The 16,958-nt window shown below is 40.9% G+C and overlaps 1 protein-coding gene across 3 annotated transcripts; it reads right to left on the reverse strand.

The window, feature by feature from the left end:
• Positions 1–35: 35 nt before the first annotated feature.
• On the reverse strand, positions 36–16,919 carry zgc:113333 (beta-N-acetylhexosaminidase). Of its 3 annotated transcripts, none has more exons than XM_042319222.1 (14): positions 16,765–16,919; positions 13,554–13,649; positions 13,094–13,352; positions 12,371–12,480; positions 12,029–12,116; positions 8,767–8,931; positions 8,312–8,495; positions 7,991–8,062; positions 4,061–4,265; positions 3,555–3,637; positions 2,176–2,251; positions 1,743–1,841; positions 1,494–1,583; positions 36–1,326 (listed from the first exon to the last, which is right to left on the reverse strand). In XM_042319222.1, the coding sequence occupies exons 2-14, from the start codon at positions 13,637–13,639 to the stop codon at positions 1,134–1,136; spliced, it is 1,710 nt and encodes a 569-aa protein (XP_042175156.1). In that variant the 5' UTR covers positions 13,640–13,649; positions 16,765–16,919; the 3' UTR covers positions 36–1,133. The 3 variants fall into 3 exon arrangements, with proteins under 3 accessions (XP_042175156.1, XP_042175154.1, XP_042175155.1); XM_042319220.1 differs by lacking the exon at positions 16,765–16,919 and adding an exon at positions 16,128–16,306; XM_042319221.1 differs by lacking the exon at positions 16,765–16,919 and adding an exon at positions 15,972–16,109.
• Positions 16,920–16,958: the final 39 nt, after the last annotated feature.

Consider the following 16,958-nt stretch of genomic DNA (forward strand, 5'->3'; position numbering starts at 1 on the left):
CGTTTACCGAAGCGATGAAATGAAAATAAATCATGTGCGTATGAACCCCATTTATTTAAGCTCTCAGAATTCACATACCAGAATCAAATCATATAAATCTATGAATCAATGTACTTTTTAGGCTATGATAAAGGAAACCAAAGGTGACCAAAACTTGAAATATGATACCATAACCTACACATCCAGGGAACTGTCAGAGATCCTCTTTAAAGAAAATATCAAGTATTAACAATAAAATAACAATAATCAAGTTAAACACTTGATAATCAAGCATAATCAACTAATATGTGCAAAATACACAATCTTCAATTTGTAATGACTGCACAGTTCATTTGTAATGACCAATGTTCAACAATGTTGTACAATCAGACATTGTTTTAACCTGAGACTGTGCAGCAGCATATCAATAGAACATAAAGAGCTACGCTCTAAAGGCATGTAAAGGCATGTTAACATTGCAGTATAATATAGACTGCATGAATCTTACAGTGCAATTTGATCATAACAGGATCAGTGTTCCTTTCTGTAGTCTTCATATTCAAGCATACACTTAAGCATACACATAATAATTAATTTATATCTGCTCATAACTCATAGACCATCCAAGGCCCTCATGCTAAAATTCCAAGCAGTAAAAAACATATTATACCATGGTTACTGGCAAAACCCTTAGTTGCATCATTATGTGGCAACAGGGAGGATCTAGAAAAAACATATACAGGAAACCTATAATGATAATGCAATACAGACAGTGTTATAACAGAATGTCAGTCTCATCAGAACTCCCCTCTACAAATAAACAAACATACAAAGAAACAGATTCAGTGCAGATTCTGCTACCATACTGTATTCAAAGAGCATGATTTGCAATGTAAATATGAGCCATCTGACACGTTACTATTCAGCACAATCAAACAGTTAATGGCTTGTAGCCAGAGAGCCAAATTGTGGACCCTAGTTACAGGCTACAACTAGCACCGGCATAACTATCGTCCAGAGTATTTCCTGGTCAAGTCACACGGTCTTGAAAAACTCCTTTAGACATACCATCAACAGGTACTATGTGCAAAGTTACAACCCAACGGCATCAGGTCTGGAGACTGTACAAGACCAGTCACTATAACATATATACACTATAAGGTCTTCAGTGACTTGGGCTGTCCGTTCAGTTTTAGAATTCGCTCGGCATCCCGGGCGTTCTCTCTCAGTAGATCCATGTTGGCGTTGACATTCTCCTCCATCCACTCCTCCACTGTGTCTGGGAAGTAGATAGCCTCCATCTCCATACGGAAGTTCTCTATGTACGTCTCCCACTTATCCAACAGTCTGGAAGAGGAGACAAGGGTTTAACTAACGAAGAAGAGGCACTTTTTATTCCATTGTCCTCCAAGTGGCAGAATATCTCTCATACATCCAGATAATGTCTCTGTGGTGTTAATGATGAGGAGAAAGGTGATGGCTAACCATAAAGAATTTAAAAAAGCAATACTTACTTCTTCAGCCGACCTTGGAAGAATGCTATAATTCTTGGATTTGCAAAATTATATTTTCTGTGGTAGCGACTGAAACCCCCTTTGATGTGGCTGTATGAGATAATCATCAGATGAATAGACAATAAATTGTCATCAGAAAAATATATGGTATTTTCTTTGCATCTGAATTACTTCTTTGCTTCTAATTACTTAAGCTGTATTCTTCATACTCTGGAATCACAAATAAAAATTGAAGCGATGGATGCTTACTAGTGTTTCATGAGGGCATCCACCTCCTTCTGCAGGTTTGTGTGAATGTAAAACACCATGTGGTAGATCTGAGAGCCTGAGAAGGCTCCACTCCCCTCACTACAGAGGCAGACAAACAGGAGAGAAAGGTCAAGCACTTTACCAAACAACATATGTTTTGTTAAGTTCACAAAGCAAGGCATTTCAAGTAAACCATATGTGACATGGTACAGTACAGGTTGACTTAAGAAAGGAACGTAGCCACACACTCTTGCTCTGACACAAAAGAGAAATCACCAAGTTCCACCTCCTCACCAACTTTCAGGTGTACGTTTTCCTTTCTCTAGAAAATTGCAATTGGTCTTTCTCATAATACAAAACAGTATTTCAGTTGAAGTTGACTCACATTTGATTAAATAGTACTGTTCTACTACTAACTGAGACTACTACTAACCAGATATCTTTCTCCACCTTGATGTTGCAGCCCAGTATGTGGTGAGCCTCCATCTTTGCATTTTCATCAAATGCACCTGTCCAACAGACGCATGCATAATGTTAGTTACAAGACCGGTGTACTGTGATACTTTACCGATCTCATGTCCGTAGTGGACACGTTCTTTGGAGAGCTCACAAACTGCGCAACACTTCTGAGTAAGAAGCTTTGGTTAATTTCATTATATTCACTAGTTTTCTGTCAATTGCTTTATTGTCTTTTGTTTGGAGCACATGTCTGGTTTCTCAGACTTGTAAATGTTGAGTGCACCCACGCTCACATAGTGCCAGGATAGGTGTGGTTTATTGTATTTAAAGAAAGAAATCGACTCAACAACTATCTTTTGGTATTTCTTTCATTACTCTACTGTTGATACAGTCCCTACGTTTTTTTGTCAGCAGTCAAGTTTTCAAGATATAGGATTTTCAAGAAGCAGTGTCACTTGCCACATCATCATGATGATGATACGTTTTGAATCATATGATGCATTTTCCAAAATATAGTTTTTGAGTGGATTCTTCCTTTAAGTGTCCATTTGGGTATGTTCTCATGAGTTCTGGTTGAGGATTTGTTTGGGGAGGCTGCAACTGAGCCTAGCAGACCCCACCTGTTAGAGCTCTGCTACCCAACCCAATCCCGGCTGGACCCGACATTATACATCGGGTTAGGGCCGGATAGGGCCTGTTTTTTCATCAATAGCTAGGGTATAGGCAGGACTTGGGTATAACTAAACTGATCACTATCATTTTCAAGCTGAGCCAAGATCATAACAAGGTGTAAGAAGTGCTTCAACCTCATCAAATATAAACCAGGAGATTATTTCACAGGAAATAATAATGTTCCTAGGATGTTCCTAGAGTGTTAGAGGGATGAAAAGTAGCTTACAGCTAACTGCTGTCTCATGTCTCTTCATTGAGCAGAGAAGCCCAAGCGGAGCTGTTGCAATGGATATTCACAGTTTATTTCGGATTTCTGGTTTCGGGCAAGGCCGGGCCTTAAATATGGCAGAAGCAATCAGGCCTGGGTAGGGTAGGGCCTGAACGTCACGGGCATGGGTAGGGCTCGGGCTTAAAATTCATGCCCGTGCAGGGTTCTACCACCTGTGCCTTTATGCTTAGGCTAGTTTTTGCCTGTTAGGAGGCTTTTTCTTTTTGAATACTGACATTTTGAAGTCAGACATTTGCAAATATATCAACATGTACATGTATCACCATCATCAACAGCACTGTGCAAATAGAATAAATAACACAAATTTGCACCTCTACTTGCCTGCCTCCTGATGAATCTTTGTCCTTATGACTGCGAGAAGGTTACTATTTTACAGTTCCCCTGGCACTTACCATGCTTTAAGCTCTGTAGACACATAGCCAGGGAGGGAATGCCAACTGGGAGGAGTTCACACAACACGGTATGGTGCTCAAACCTGGAGGGTAAAATATTTCAAACACTTAGGTGCAGCACTTCATAACACAGACACACAGTAAAAGACAGGATCATCCTGTTGGTTTAGTTTAATGGGCCAACGGAGTGAGTAATGAGTCAATTAATCTAGTTCAACTATATAACATCATGCCTTATACAGTATATCTTCCGCATGCTCTGGTTTAGTACACACACTTTGAACATTACATCAGTATCAGAGTCAATTGTGGTTGATTAGTGTCAGGGTTGCAAAATTCTGGTAATTTCCCCCAAATTACCAGGTTTTCCAGAAATCCCTGTTGAACGATTCCTGGAATCAGAAGGGAATAAGCATGAAATCCGGAACCCTCCAACCAGGATTTCTGGAAAACCTTGGAATTTTGCAAAAGTAACAGAAATGTTGCAACCCTAATCAACGTCTTACCTCTGCCATCCTGTTAGCAGGATGCCATGGAGGGTTATGGAGGGGTATTTGGTCATAGAGTTCATGACCTTTATCCAGGACAGATGGTTCTGTAGCTGATAGTCAAGAGGGGTCCATCGCTGGTCAATACCTGTGCCCCCTTTAAATGCACTGGCGAACCATATACCCTTGAAACCGGCCTCATGGTATCTAGATATCAATGTTCCTGTTCAAAATAAAAAACAATAAAATGGGGTATTGGTAAACATCATATTTTCCCTCTCTTATTCAAAAGCTGTAAACAGTTTTACAATGGTCTAGATTCTCTGTCATCGGTAATAACATTTGCCCCACCGAAGACATTCTTTAAAAAGTATACTCGGTCATAACATACTTTATATGGACAAATAAAATTCATAAAATAAAAATGTGACATGTTTTTCAGTCGGAGGGTGGTTTAACCTTCCAGAATTGGAACTGTATCAACTTGCTACCCAAGGCTTTTACTCGTGACATATAGTTGAACTCACTAAAGAGGAACAATGGGTATGTACCCTGGGTACATATTGAAGATGCACATGCTCATCCCCAGAATATTTTCATGTGTCTATTTTCAAAGGATAAAGCTAAGAACATTAACAACTTCATAGTTAAGAACACTTTAACAATATGAAGAAAATGAAATGTATTCTAGAAGAACCAATATCACTGCCATAAAATTCAACCCTATGGAACAATCCTTGGATAGCTTTTCACAATTCACCAATAAAGTGGTCCACATAGAAAACTAAAGGCATAGAAACTGTAAATGACTTGGTAACAAGAAATACATTTATTTCCATGACAGAATTCAAAAGCAATTTTGGACTGACCAATGTAGATATTTTCAAATATATGCATTTTAAAAGTTGCATATCACAAAATTTCAATTTGAAATATTTTGGACATCAGAGCAACCTTGAGGGAATCTTATTTGAGTCATAAATGGATGTTCATATGATAGGTAAGATATAGAAAACCTTGCAGAGAGCCTATCCAACTGACAATCTCTTAAACTGTTGGAACCAAGACTTAAAAGGAACTGACATTCAAAACTGTAATATCTTATGCTTCACGGAGTCGCGGCTGAACAACGAAACTATCAACTTACAGTTGGCTGGTTATACGCTGTACAGGCAGGATAGAACAGCTGCATCTGGTAAGACAAGGGGTGGCGGACTATGTATTTTTGTAAATAACAGCTGGTGAACAATATTTAAGGAAGTCTCGAGCTATTGCTCGCCTGAGGTAGAGTATCTTGTGATACGCTGTAGACCACACTATCTACCTAGAGAGGACTAAGATCGAATCGTACTACACCGGCTCTGAAGCTCGTCGGATGTGACAGGGCTTGCAAACCATTACAGACTACAAAGGGAAGCACAGCCGAGAGCTGCCCAGTCACACAAGCCTACCAGGCGAGCTAAATGATTTCTATGCTGCTACATGGCAAATAACACTGAAACATGCATGAGAGCACCAGCTGTTCCGGAAGACTGTGTGATCACGCTCTCTGCAACCGATGTGAGTAAGACCTTTAAACATGTCAACATTCACAAGGCCACAGGGCCAGACGGATTACCAGGATGTGTACTGCAAGCATGCGCTGACCAACTGGCAGGTGTCTTCACTGACATTTTCAACCTCTCCCTGGCCGAGTTTGTAATACCAACATGTTTTAAGCAGACCACCATAGTGCCTGTGCCCAAGAACACTAAGGTAACCTGCCTAAATGACTACCGACCCGTAGCACTCAGGTCTGTAGTCATGAAGTGCTTTGAAAGGCTGGTCATGGCTCACATCAACACCATTATCCATGAAACCCTAGACCCACTCCAATTTGCATAACAAATCCACAGATGATGCAACCTCTATTGCACTCCACACTGCCCTTTCCCAACTGAACAAAAGGAACACCTATGTGAGAATGCTATTCATTGACACCAGCTCAGCGTTCAACACCATAGTGCCCTCAAAACTCATCAATAAGCTAAGGACCCTGGGACTAAACACCTCCCTCTGCAACTGGATCCTTGACTTCCTGAAGGGCCGCCCCAGGTGGTAAGGGTAGGTAACAACACATCCGTCCTCAACACATGGGCCCCTCAGGGGTGCGTGCTCTGTCCCCTCCTGTACTCCCTGTTCACTCATGACTGCACGGCCAGGCACGACTCCAACACCATCATTAAGTTTGCAGATGACACAACAGTGGTAGGCCTGATGACCGACAACGATGAGACAGCCTATAGAGAGGAGGTCAGAGAACTGGCCGTGTGGTGCCAGGACAACAACCTCTCCCTTAACGTGATCAAGACAAAGGACATGACTGTGGACTACAGGAAAAAGAGGACCGAGCATGCCCCCATTCTCATTGACGGGGCTGCAGTGGAGCAAGTCGGGAGCTTCAAGTTCCTTGGTGTCCACATCACCAACAAACTAACATGGTCCAAGCACACCAAGACAGTCATGAAGAGGGCACGACAAAACCTATTCACCCTCAGGAGACTGAAAAGATTTGGCATGGGTCCTCAGATCCTCAAAAGTTTCTACAGCTGCACCATCGAGAGCATCCTGACTGGTTGCATCTCTGCCTGGTATGGCAACTGCTCGGCCTCCGACCGCAAGGCACTACTGAGGGTAGTGCGAACGGCCCAGTACATCACTGGGGCCAAGCTTCCTGCCACCCAGGACCTCAATACCAGGCAGTGTCAGAAGAAGGTCCTAAAAATGGTCATAGACTCCAGCCACCCTAGTCATAGACTGTTCTCTCTGCTACCGCACGACAAGCGGTACCGGAGTGCCAAGTCTAGGTCCAAGAGGCTTCTAAACAGCTTCTACACCCCAAGCTATAAGACTCCTGAACATCTAATCAAATGGTTAACCAGACTATTTGCATTGTCCCTCCCCCTTTTACACCGCTGCTACTCTCTGTTATAATCTATGGATAGTCCCTTTAATAACTCTACCTACATGTACATATTACCTCAACTAACCGGTGCCCCTGCACATTGACTCTGTACCGGTACCCCCCTGTATATAGTCTCACTATTGTTATTTTACTGCTGCTCTTTAATTACTTGTTACTTTTATTTCTTATCTTATTTCTTATCTGTATTTTTTGAAACTGCATTGTTGGTTAGGGGCTCGTAAGTAAGCATTTCACTGTAAGGTCTACTACACCTGTTGTATTCGGCACATGTGACTAATAACATTTCATTTTTTGATTTGTTTGCACAAGATGGAGGGGATGTCGGAGCATACCTAACGAATTTAGTTCACGAAAATGTACACTTAGTCCAGTATAAATGAATGTATACAATGTATTATACTGTACAAGAGACAACATTCACAAATTCTACAGCGCAACGACAGTCATGTCTTAAGTGTAAAACTAAATATGACTCAATAATCAATGCTTTCTGGGAATGCTATACAGTCCAAAGGTTATTGGTGGAGCTAGAAAGTTGGCATGTTATAAGTATTACAATGTCAACTTACTTTTAACCCGTCTGCTTGCATATCTCAAGACATATGGTATATGGGGGTGTAGTGAGATACAATGGGCTGGACAATTCTCTCATCACTCATCTTGAAAAACATGTACTAAAAACTTGGGAATCAATCAATGCGCCATCATTAACACAATGGAAAATCTCATGATTTATTATTTAAATAGCATGGACGACCGAAAAAAACAAATTGGTACAATTTAAGGCCATGTGAGACAACAATGATGCAGGCACTAGGGATTGGGGTGTGAGCATGTGAATCTGGGCAGATTAACTCTAGTCAATGTTTGTGCGCGTCCGTAAATTGTTGTTCGTATGTGTATGTTTGTATCTGGGGTGGAATTTTTGAATAAAAAATATATTATTACAAAAAAAGTATTAATGGCTGAAAACATAAACATACCAATACCATCTGTATCCATTTTCTTCAAATAGTTCCATATTGTTGGGGAAGCAAGATCTTGCAGGCCTGACTCTAGGGGTATGAACAGATGAACAATCAGCTATAGAGCAACTAGTCAGACACTTAGTGGGGTTTAACAATTTCCATTGTAATGCACATCGCATAATTCATTGTAATAAACATGGTATAAAGTTTTAAAATAAAGATATAACATAGAAGCACTTGTGTGTCCTGAAGTCAGTCAGTTCTAATTAGAAAAACATACATTCATTTAATCAATCCACAGTACAATAGGACTGCTAGGAGATCTCATCATCACACCTTTAATAGTGGCAGGGCTGATCTTCCTCAACATGTCATCCCACAGAATCACTCTGACCCCTGACCTTCTCTCTGTGATGAAACGGGCCAATGACACTGCATGGTTCAGGAACATTTTCCCAACATCCCCCTTATTGCTATGTAACCAGTTTTTAGAGTCCTGGCTCTCTCCCAGACCCCTCACCTGAGGAACATGGAGAGACACACACACACACACACTGTATTATGAATGGAACTATACAAACCAGGGGGTATGAAAAATGTAGGCCTATCTCATTGGTATGATAACAATCTACATGCACTTTATTTGCATATCTCAATATCCTGCTGAACCGAAAGTCCTACAGACTGATACAATTACATACATTAGTAGTGTTCTAGTTCATACACATACAAACACACGGCGTACACACACACACAAAATCATGCACACACGCACACACCCACCCACAAACCTCATCAGCCCCCATGTGGAACCAGCGTGCATCAGGATGACAGTCCATGACCTGGGAGACCATGTCCTTGACCAGAGCCACAGAGCCAGGATGGTGGGGGTTCAGACTGTTAGGGAAAGCCCTCACCTCCCTCAGGTGGAAATACCTCTCATGCTTCAACACAAACTATCAAGAGGAAATAAGAGGAGGACAGATTAAAGAGGAGATTTGTGGCATAGTTTTTACCCCACAGGCAACAGTGGTTCAATTTCATTACACAATACAATGGAATAGTATCACTCAGAGCCATATATTTAGATAGATATCTAGCATGGCTCTGGTCTCACTTAGTGCAGTCATGACTGAAAATGAGCATTCCAAGGAATGTATAGTTATTCTTGCTTTTCTGGTATGGTTAGAATATGAAACAAGTGATCCGCTTATTTAAGGTCATGATAGCCTCAGGAGAGACTGAGGAACCAACATGAGTATAATGCAAACAGACCAGCTGTGTAGTGTTTCTAGTTTAAGTTTTATTAGTCGTATGTACGGGATACACATACAGTGCCTTGCGAAAGTATTCGGCCCCCTTGAACTTTGCGACCTTTTGCCACATTTCAGGCTTCAAACATAAAGATATAAAACTGTATTTTTTTGTGAAGAATCAACAACAAGTGGGACACAATCATGAAGTGGAACGACATTTATTGGATATTTAAAAACTTTTTTAACAAATCAAAAACTGAAAAATTGGCCGTGCAAAATTATTCAGCCCCCTTAAGTTAATACTTTGTAGCGCCACCCTTTGCTGCGATTACAGCTGTAAGTCGCTTGGGGTATGTCTCTATCAGTTTTGCACATCGAGAGACTGAAATTTTTTCCCATTCCTCCTTGCAAAACAGCTCGAGCTCAGTGAGGTTGGATGGAGAGCATTTGTGAACAGCAGTTTTCAGTTCTTTCCACAGATTCTCGATTGGATTCAGGTCTGGATTTTGACTTGGTCATTCTAACACCTGGATATGTTTATTTTTGAACCATTCCATTGTAGATTTTGCTTTATGTTTTGGATCATTGTCTTGTTGGAAGACAAATCTCCATCCCAGTCTCAGGTCTTTTGCAGACTCAATCAGGTTTTCTTCCAGAATGGTCCTGTATTTGGCTCCATCCATCTTCCCATCAATTTTAACCATCTTCCCTGTCCCTGCTGAAGTAAAGAAGGCCCAAACCATGATGCTGCCACCACCATGCTTGACAGTGGGGATGGTGTGTTCAGGGTGATGAGCTGTGTTGCTTTTACGCCAAACATAACGTTTTGCATTGTTGCCAAAAAGTTCAATTTTGGTTTCATCTGACCAGAGCACCTTCTTCCACATGTTTGGTGTGTCTCCCAGGTGGCTTGTGGCAAACTTTAAACAACACTTTTTATGGATATCTTTAAGAAATGGCTTTCTTCTTGCCACTCTTCCATAAAGGCCAGATTTGTGCAATATATGACTGATTGTTGTCCTATGGACAGAGTCTCCCACCTCAGCTGTAGATCTCTGCAGTTCATCCAGTGATCATGGGCCTCTTGGCTGCATCTCTGATCAGTCTTCTCCTTGTATGAGCTGAAAGTTTAGAGGGACGGCCAGGTCTTTGTAGATTTGCAGTGGTCTGGTACTCCTTCCATTTCAATATTATCGCTTGCACAGTGCTCCTTGGGATGTTTAAAGCTTGGGAAATCTTTTTGTATCCAAATCCGGCTTTAAACTTCTTCACAACAGTATCTCGGATCTGCCTGGTGTGTTCCTTGTTCTTCATGATGCTCTCTGTGCTTTTAACGGACCTCTGAGACTATCACAATGCAGGTGCATTTATACGGAGACTTGATTACACACAGGTGGATTGTATTTATCATCATTAGTCATTTAGGTCAACATTGGATCATTCAGAGATCCTCACTGAAAGTAAAGGGGCTGAATAATTTTGCACGCCCAATTTTTCAGTTTTTGATTTGTTAAAAAAGTTTGAAATATCCAATAAATGTCGTTCCACTTCATGATTGTGTCCCACTTGTTGTTGATTCTTCACAAAAAAATACAGTTTTATATCTTTATGTTTGAAGCCTGAAATGTGGCAAAAGGTCGCAAAGTTCAAGGGGGCCGAATACTTTCGTAAGGCACTGTAGTATACATCATCCAATGAAATGCTTACTAGCAGGTTTTTCTGGACAATGCAACAACAATAAGAAATAATAAAATACAAGAATACGAACATAAAGTAAATGGCTCAGTAGAATAAACATTTTACCATAAGTATAATACAGGAAGGCACAATTTATAGTCCAATATTTACACGTGTTTTGGTGAAGGCGGGTTGGGGGGCAAGTGTTTAAATAGTGCAGGATTTAGTGTCAGGTAAATGCTGTTTACGCAACTTTCTTATTTTGCGTGGGCGTTTACCCACCTTTTGTGGAAATAATTTTTTAATATTTTTTTTATTTCACCTTTATTTAACCAGGTAGGCAAGTTGAGAACAAGTTCTCATTTACAATTGCGACCTGGCCAAGATAAAGCAAAGCAGTTCGACATATACAACACAGGGTTACACATGGAGTAAAACAAACATACAGTCAATAATACAGTAGAAAAATAAGTCTATATACAATGTGAGCAAATGAGGTGAGATAAGGGAGGTAAAGGCAAAAAAAGGCCATGGTGGCGAAGTAAATACAATATAGCAAGAAAACACTGGAATGGTTGATTTGCAGTGGAAGAATGTGCAAAGTAGAGATAGAAATAATGGGGTGCAAAGGAGCAAAATAAATAAATAAATACAGTAGGGGGAAGAGGTAGTTGTTTGGGCTAAATTATAGATGGGCTATGTACAGGTGCAGTAATCTGTGAGCTGCTCTGACAGCTGGTGCTTAAAGCTAGTGAGGGAGATAAGTGTTTCCAGTTTCAGAGATTTTTGTAGTTTGTTCCAGTCATTGGCAGCAGAGAACTGGAAGGAGAGGCGGCCAAAGGAAGAATTGGTTTTGTGGGTGACCAGAGAGATATACCTGCTGGAGCGCGTGCTACAGGTGGGTGCTGCTATGGTGACCAGCGAGCTGAGATAAGGGGGGACTTTACCTAGCAGGGTCTTGTAGATGACCTGGAGCCAGTGGGTTTGGCGACGAGTATGAAGCGAGGGCCAGCCAACGAGATGCATTGAAAGTATAGTGAGCATTACTTTACTCACTGTGAACAGCGTAACCACCTATTTTGTCCCCCACTACATCACTGATACAGTATCCCTGACTTACCTCGAGGTGTCCAAACACTTGCACTAAAGGAATCAGTTCCAGCTTGTTGAGTTTGGCTAGGCTCTTTATCTCCTCTATATCTTCCATGCTGTTTAACAGAGAACACAGAGATATACAGCAGACTGTTCATCATTGTGACACATATTTAAATAGAACACCAATAATCCAATAGAAAGGTAATACAGGTCTCTATGAATTGTCCATCCTAGTTGTCCATCCTAGTTCTATATCATCAGGGTCAGGAGTTTCTCTTGTGACATGCGATCTGACAAGGAAAACTCCAGGCCCTAGTTTTTTCCTATCAATCATAAATTGACTGAGACATCACCATCTGGTGCACACCTGTAGGCATACGGTGACCTGAGAATCGTCAGGTTTCCATGATAGGGAAACATGTCCTCGTACTCTAGCAGAACACCATCAGCACCCAGAGAGGAGAAGAGCGGGAAGATCTGGAATGGAAACCGTCACAATGACTTTGGTTCTGGTGGATACAGCTGTTATACTGCATGTTTTTCAATTCAATTCTAATGCTATACTATATAATCAAGACTACCCATATGCCAGTATCTCCATTAAAATATACATCTTAAAACCTTTTACTGCAGTGGGCTAAATCAGGGTTACACAGAGTGTTTCTTTGTAGTCTTAAACAATTCTACTTTGAAACAAAAGTAATACACCTCACACACATGGTTACGGACTTCAAAAAAGAAGACACCTGTACCATGTCAGATATAGAGTTGAAATGTATTACGTTGGGAGTTTGCAACCAAATTTGACACTTTATATACGTACATCACAGAACACTGAAATAAAACAAAGCCGTTTGACATAGATACACTGAATCTTTTATGTTTATTAATTATTAAATGATATGAACAACATTCCACCCATCAGGTCACTCGGTCATTTGACTGCAGGAAAGGGATACACCTTATAAAGAATACATTTACATTTTAGTCATTTAGCAGACCAGTCATTTAGCAGATGCTCTTATCCAGAGTGAGGCCCTGCAAATAACATTTTTGGGGGGATCCACCTCAAGGAGAGAACTTTTCTCACCTGCTTGATGTATTTGACTTTGGGTGCAGCACCTTTCAGATCCAGGTGCACTATTCTTGCAGGGCCTTTGCTGGTTTCCAGAGGTGCTGTGCCTGCTTCTTTTTTTACTGGAGGCTCTGGAACCTCTGGTTTCTGGGCCAAGTTAAACAAAGAGTTTATATCCTCTGACTTGTGTACAGTAACAGCCTCCTTCACCTTTGGCCCCGGGTGCCAAAATGAGCCAGGATCCATGGTGGCCAACTTCTGTTTCCTTTCAGTTCTGGAACAAGACAGATTTAAACAGTAACTTTTTTTATTTTCTTCTGAAGACTAATAAAGGCTTGAGAAAGTTTTAATGAAATAATCTCAGCACACAGACCGAACGGCTGACCCAAGAGGCCAAGAAAAACACAATATTATATCATTTAAGTCTACAAACACCTCACTGAATGAGGATTGTGCCCATGGTAGGATGTCTCACCTGTATTCCGAAAGCAGAAGTTTGACAGCAGCAACAAGCACCAGACAAAGTACAACAGCTCTGAGGGCCTGCCTTTTTGTTACCATGGTGCTTCAGCTGACAGAAAGAAATAGAAAATAGTATTTCAAGTTCATTTTCAAGTTCAAGTTTTTAATAATACCCACATGGCAGTCAAATACACAAAAGCCATGACAGGGAGACATAGTGGAGTGGTAACGCGCGTGCAAGCAGTTGCTCCCGACGCCACTTGGGTACACTGCAGCATCCACTGAGAGGCTCTTGCTGCCAAGATGATGTAAATATATCACTAGCCACTTTAAACAATGCTACCTAATATAATGTTACATACCCGACATTATTCATCTCATATGCATACGTATATACTGTACTCTATATCATCTACTGCATCCTTATGTAATACATGTATCACTAGCCACTTTAAACAATGCTACCTAATATAATGTTACATACCCGACATTATTCATCTCATATGCATATGTATATACTGTACTCTATATCATCTACTGCATCCTTATGTAATACATGTATCACTAGCCACTTTAACTATGCCACTTTGTTTACATACTCATCTCATATGTATATACCGTACTCGATACCATCTACTGTATCTTGCCTATGCTGCTCTGTACCATCACTCATTCATATATCTTCATGTACATATTCTTTATCCCCTTACACTGTGTATAAGACAGTAGTTTTGGAATTGTTAGTTAGATTACTTGTTGGTTATTACTGCATTGTCGGAACTAGAAGCACAAGCATTTCGCTACACTCGCATTAACATCTGCTAACCATGTGTATGTGACAAATAACATTTGATTTGATTTGATTTGAAGACGTTTTAGACACTACAGTGAAAATGGTTAACGTTGTTAAAGTAAGGCCCCTGAACTATCATGTATTTTCTGCATTATCCATTACTATGGGGCGGCAGGTAGCTTAGTGGTTAGAGCGTTGGGCCAGTAACCGAAAGGTTGCTGAATCGAATCCCCGAGCTGACAAAATAGAAATCTGTTGTTCTGCTTCTGAACAAGGCAGTTAACCCACTGTTAACCCACTGTTAACCCACTGTTAACCCACTGTTAACCCACTGTTAACCCACTGTTAACCAACTGTTCCCCGGTATGCCATCATTGTAAATAAGAATTTGTCCTGAACTGACTTGATTAGTTAAATAAAGTTTAAATTTTAAAAATATGGGCTGTGACCATGTAACGCTTTTACAACATACGCTGGTGATCAAGGGGCAATGTATTGACACGTTTTTTTGCTCTATAAGGAATTTGATGTAGGCCTATAGCATTGACTTTTACTTAAGTATGACAGTTTAGTACCTTTTCCATCACTGTACTTAAGTACATTTTTACTTTTACTCAAGTAGAATTCTTCAGTCATTTTCTATTAAAGCTGCAATACGTAATGTTTTGGGTGACCCATCAAATTCACATAGAAATATGTGTTATAGATCTGTCATTCTCATCAAAAGCTGGTCTAAGGAGTGGTAGATCTGTTCTATGTGCACTTTTGCTATATTTCCCGTTCTAAAATTTAAGGAATATGGATGAAGGTAAGCAGACCCACGAGCCACTGCGGCCCCTCTTGATGCGGTCCGTTTTTGTGTGGCTTCCACCCCTATCAAAGTTGCTCATCCATGCTGTACACTATACTTGCTAATTTTGTCACATTAACTGAACACAATTAAATCAATTGCAACCAGGAAATGGCCCGCTACCTATGTCGTTATTCTGTGAGCTGCTCCAAGCGGCTGCGCGCTCTTGCTGCCTGAAAGAGGGGTGAAAGTAATGCGGTCCAGTACCGTGTCCAGCCAAAATAAATAGAGGGGTTACGCCGTACCAGTACCGGTCAGAGGCATGAATATGTGAGCAGCCTACTCTCCAAAATGCGTTGCTGTTCTACGAGCTCACTAACATTTTGCCAACGCAGAGAAGAGTGGACGGCACACGAGAGTCGCGCGGACAGCGGTGGGCGCATACATTCTAGCATAAATACAATTGCCACTTCATTACAGTTGCTGGTGTTTTGTGTAATAGATGTATGTTTCCATTCACCACTGTTTGTTTGGAGGCTGGCAATATGTTGCGAGTGGAAATAGGAAGTCCCGTACCGGGAATAAATTAATTGCACTTTCACCCCTGTCTGAAAGATTGTATTCGGTTATAACTAGGCTATGTGTGCTGCGCCCCTGCGAACATACTTCACGTACTTTGCGATTGTGTAGTAATCTTTGTGCATGATTTCACTATTATACTAGCCTACATAATTGCTACGGTGTATACTGCCACTACACTAGGCTACTTTGATATGCATCAGCGTGGATAAAAAATTGGTAGCAAATTTGCAATTCCCACTTGGAAAAAGTGGATATACTTCATATACCTGCGTATTGCCTCCACTACAGCGCTGCCATTGTTATGTTCAATATGAATGAATTGCATGAACAGTAGACTATCCAACTTCACATGTGTCAACGCATCAACTCAATGACGATTTAGATTAACACGTAGATGGCGGTAGGGTACAATAAATCCTTACCCCGCGAAGAGCGTGCATGTAGTTTGTTGTCCTAATGTTTCCGCACTTACAATTCCCGGGGGAAAAAGGAACTTGAACACCGAATGTTGTGGAAGGTCTACTGTACACGAAATGCACGACAACTTTCAACGAACTTCCGCGTTACACTAGTGGCATCTCGTCACACACACTACCCACTGAGCTATAAATGAATGCACCCACCCAGCATTTAATCATAAAAAAGCACTGCGAAAAGATAGCGCTCTGCTCTGTGCAGCAGAAATACCAGAGAAGATAGAAGTTGCACCCATCCTCACATAATTAAATCATCCAGGCTAGTAAATTGACTTTTATCTGATCTGTCCACGTATTGTTTGACGTGTGGGAAATAAGGCACGCGCATTGTTATCATAATCTTTGGAATAGCTACTGTGCCTGTGTTTCATGCATGGAATTAGTCTCAAAAATTCGACCCCAGGCAACAATCGGGTTACGTTGCATTCGTTTGACAGTTCGCGGCTCGGGGTCACACCGCACCGTGGGTCTCCAAATGAAAAGAATACGGAAATCATGAGGCATCGCATCAATGTCATGCTGTGGACAAGTTTGCCCTCTTGTAGAGAATGACAGGGGCATAGATTTTATGGAATACACTCACATTGTAGAGCAGACATGTCGTGAAATATTTCCAATTCTGGAATATTTTGCAAATTCTTGATAATATTTATTTAAATCCTGCGCATGATAATTTCAGACATCAGAGTTGGCCAATTTTTACCAAAATCTGGTAAAACGCATAATTCAAAATCCAAGTCGTCCTATGATTTGTCTCTTCTCCCTCCTTCCCTCGTA

Source organism: Oncorhynchus tshawytscha, unplaced genomic scaffold (assembly GCF_018296145.1).
Source record: "Oncorhynchus tshawytscha isolate Ot180627B unplaced genomic scaffold, Otsh_v2.0 Un_scaffold_1341_pilon_pilon, whole genome shotgun sequence".
NCBI lineage: Eukaryota > Metazoa > Chordata > Actinopteri > Salmoniformes > Salmonidae > Oncorhynchus > Oncorhynchus tshawytscha.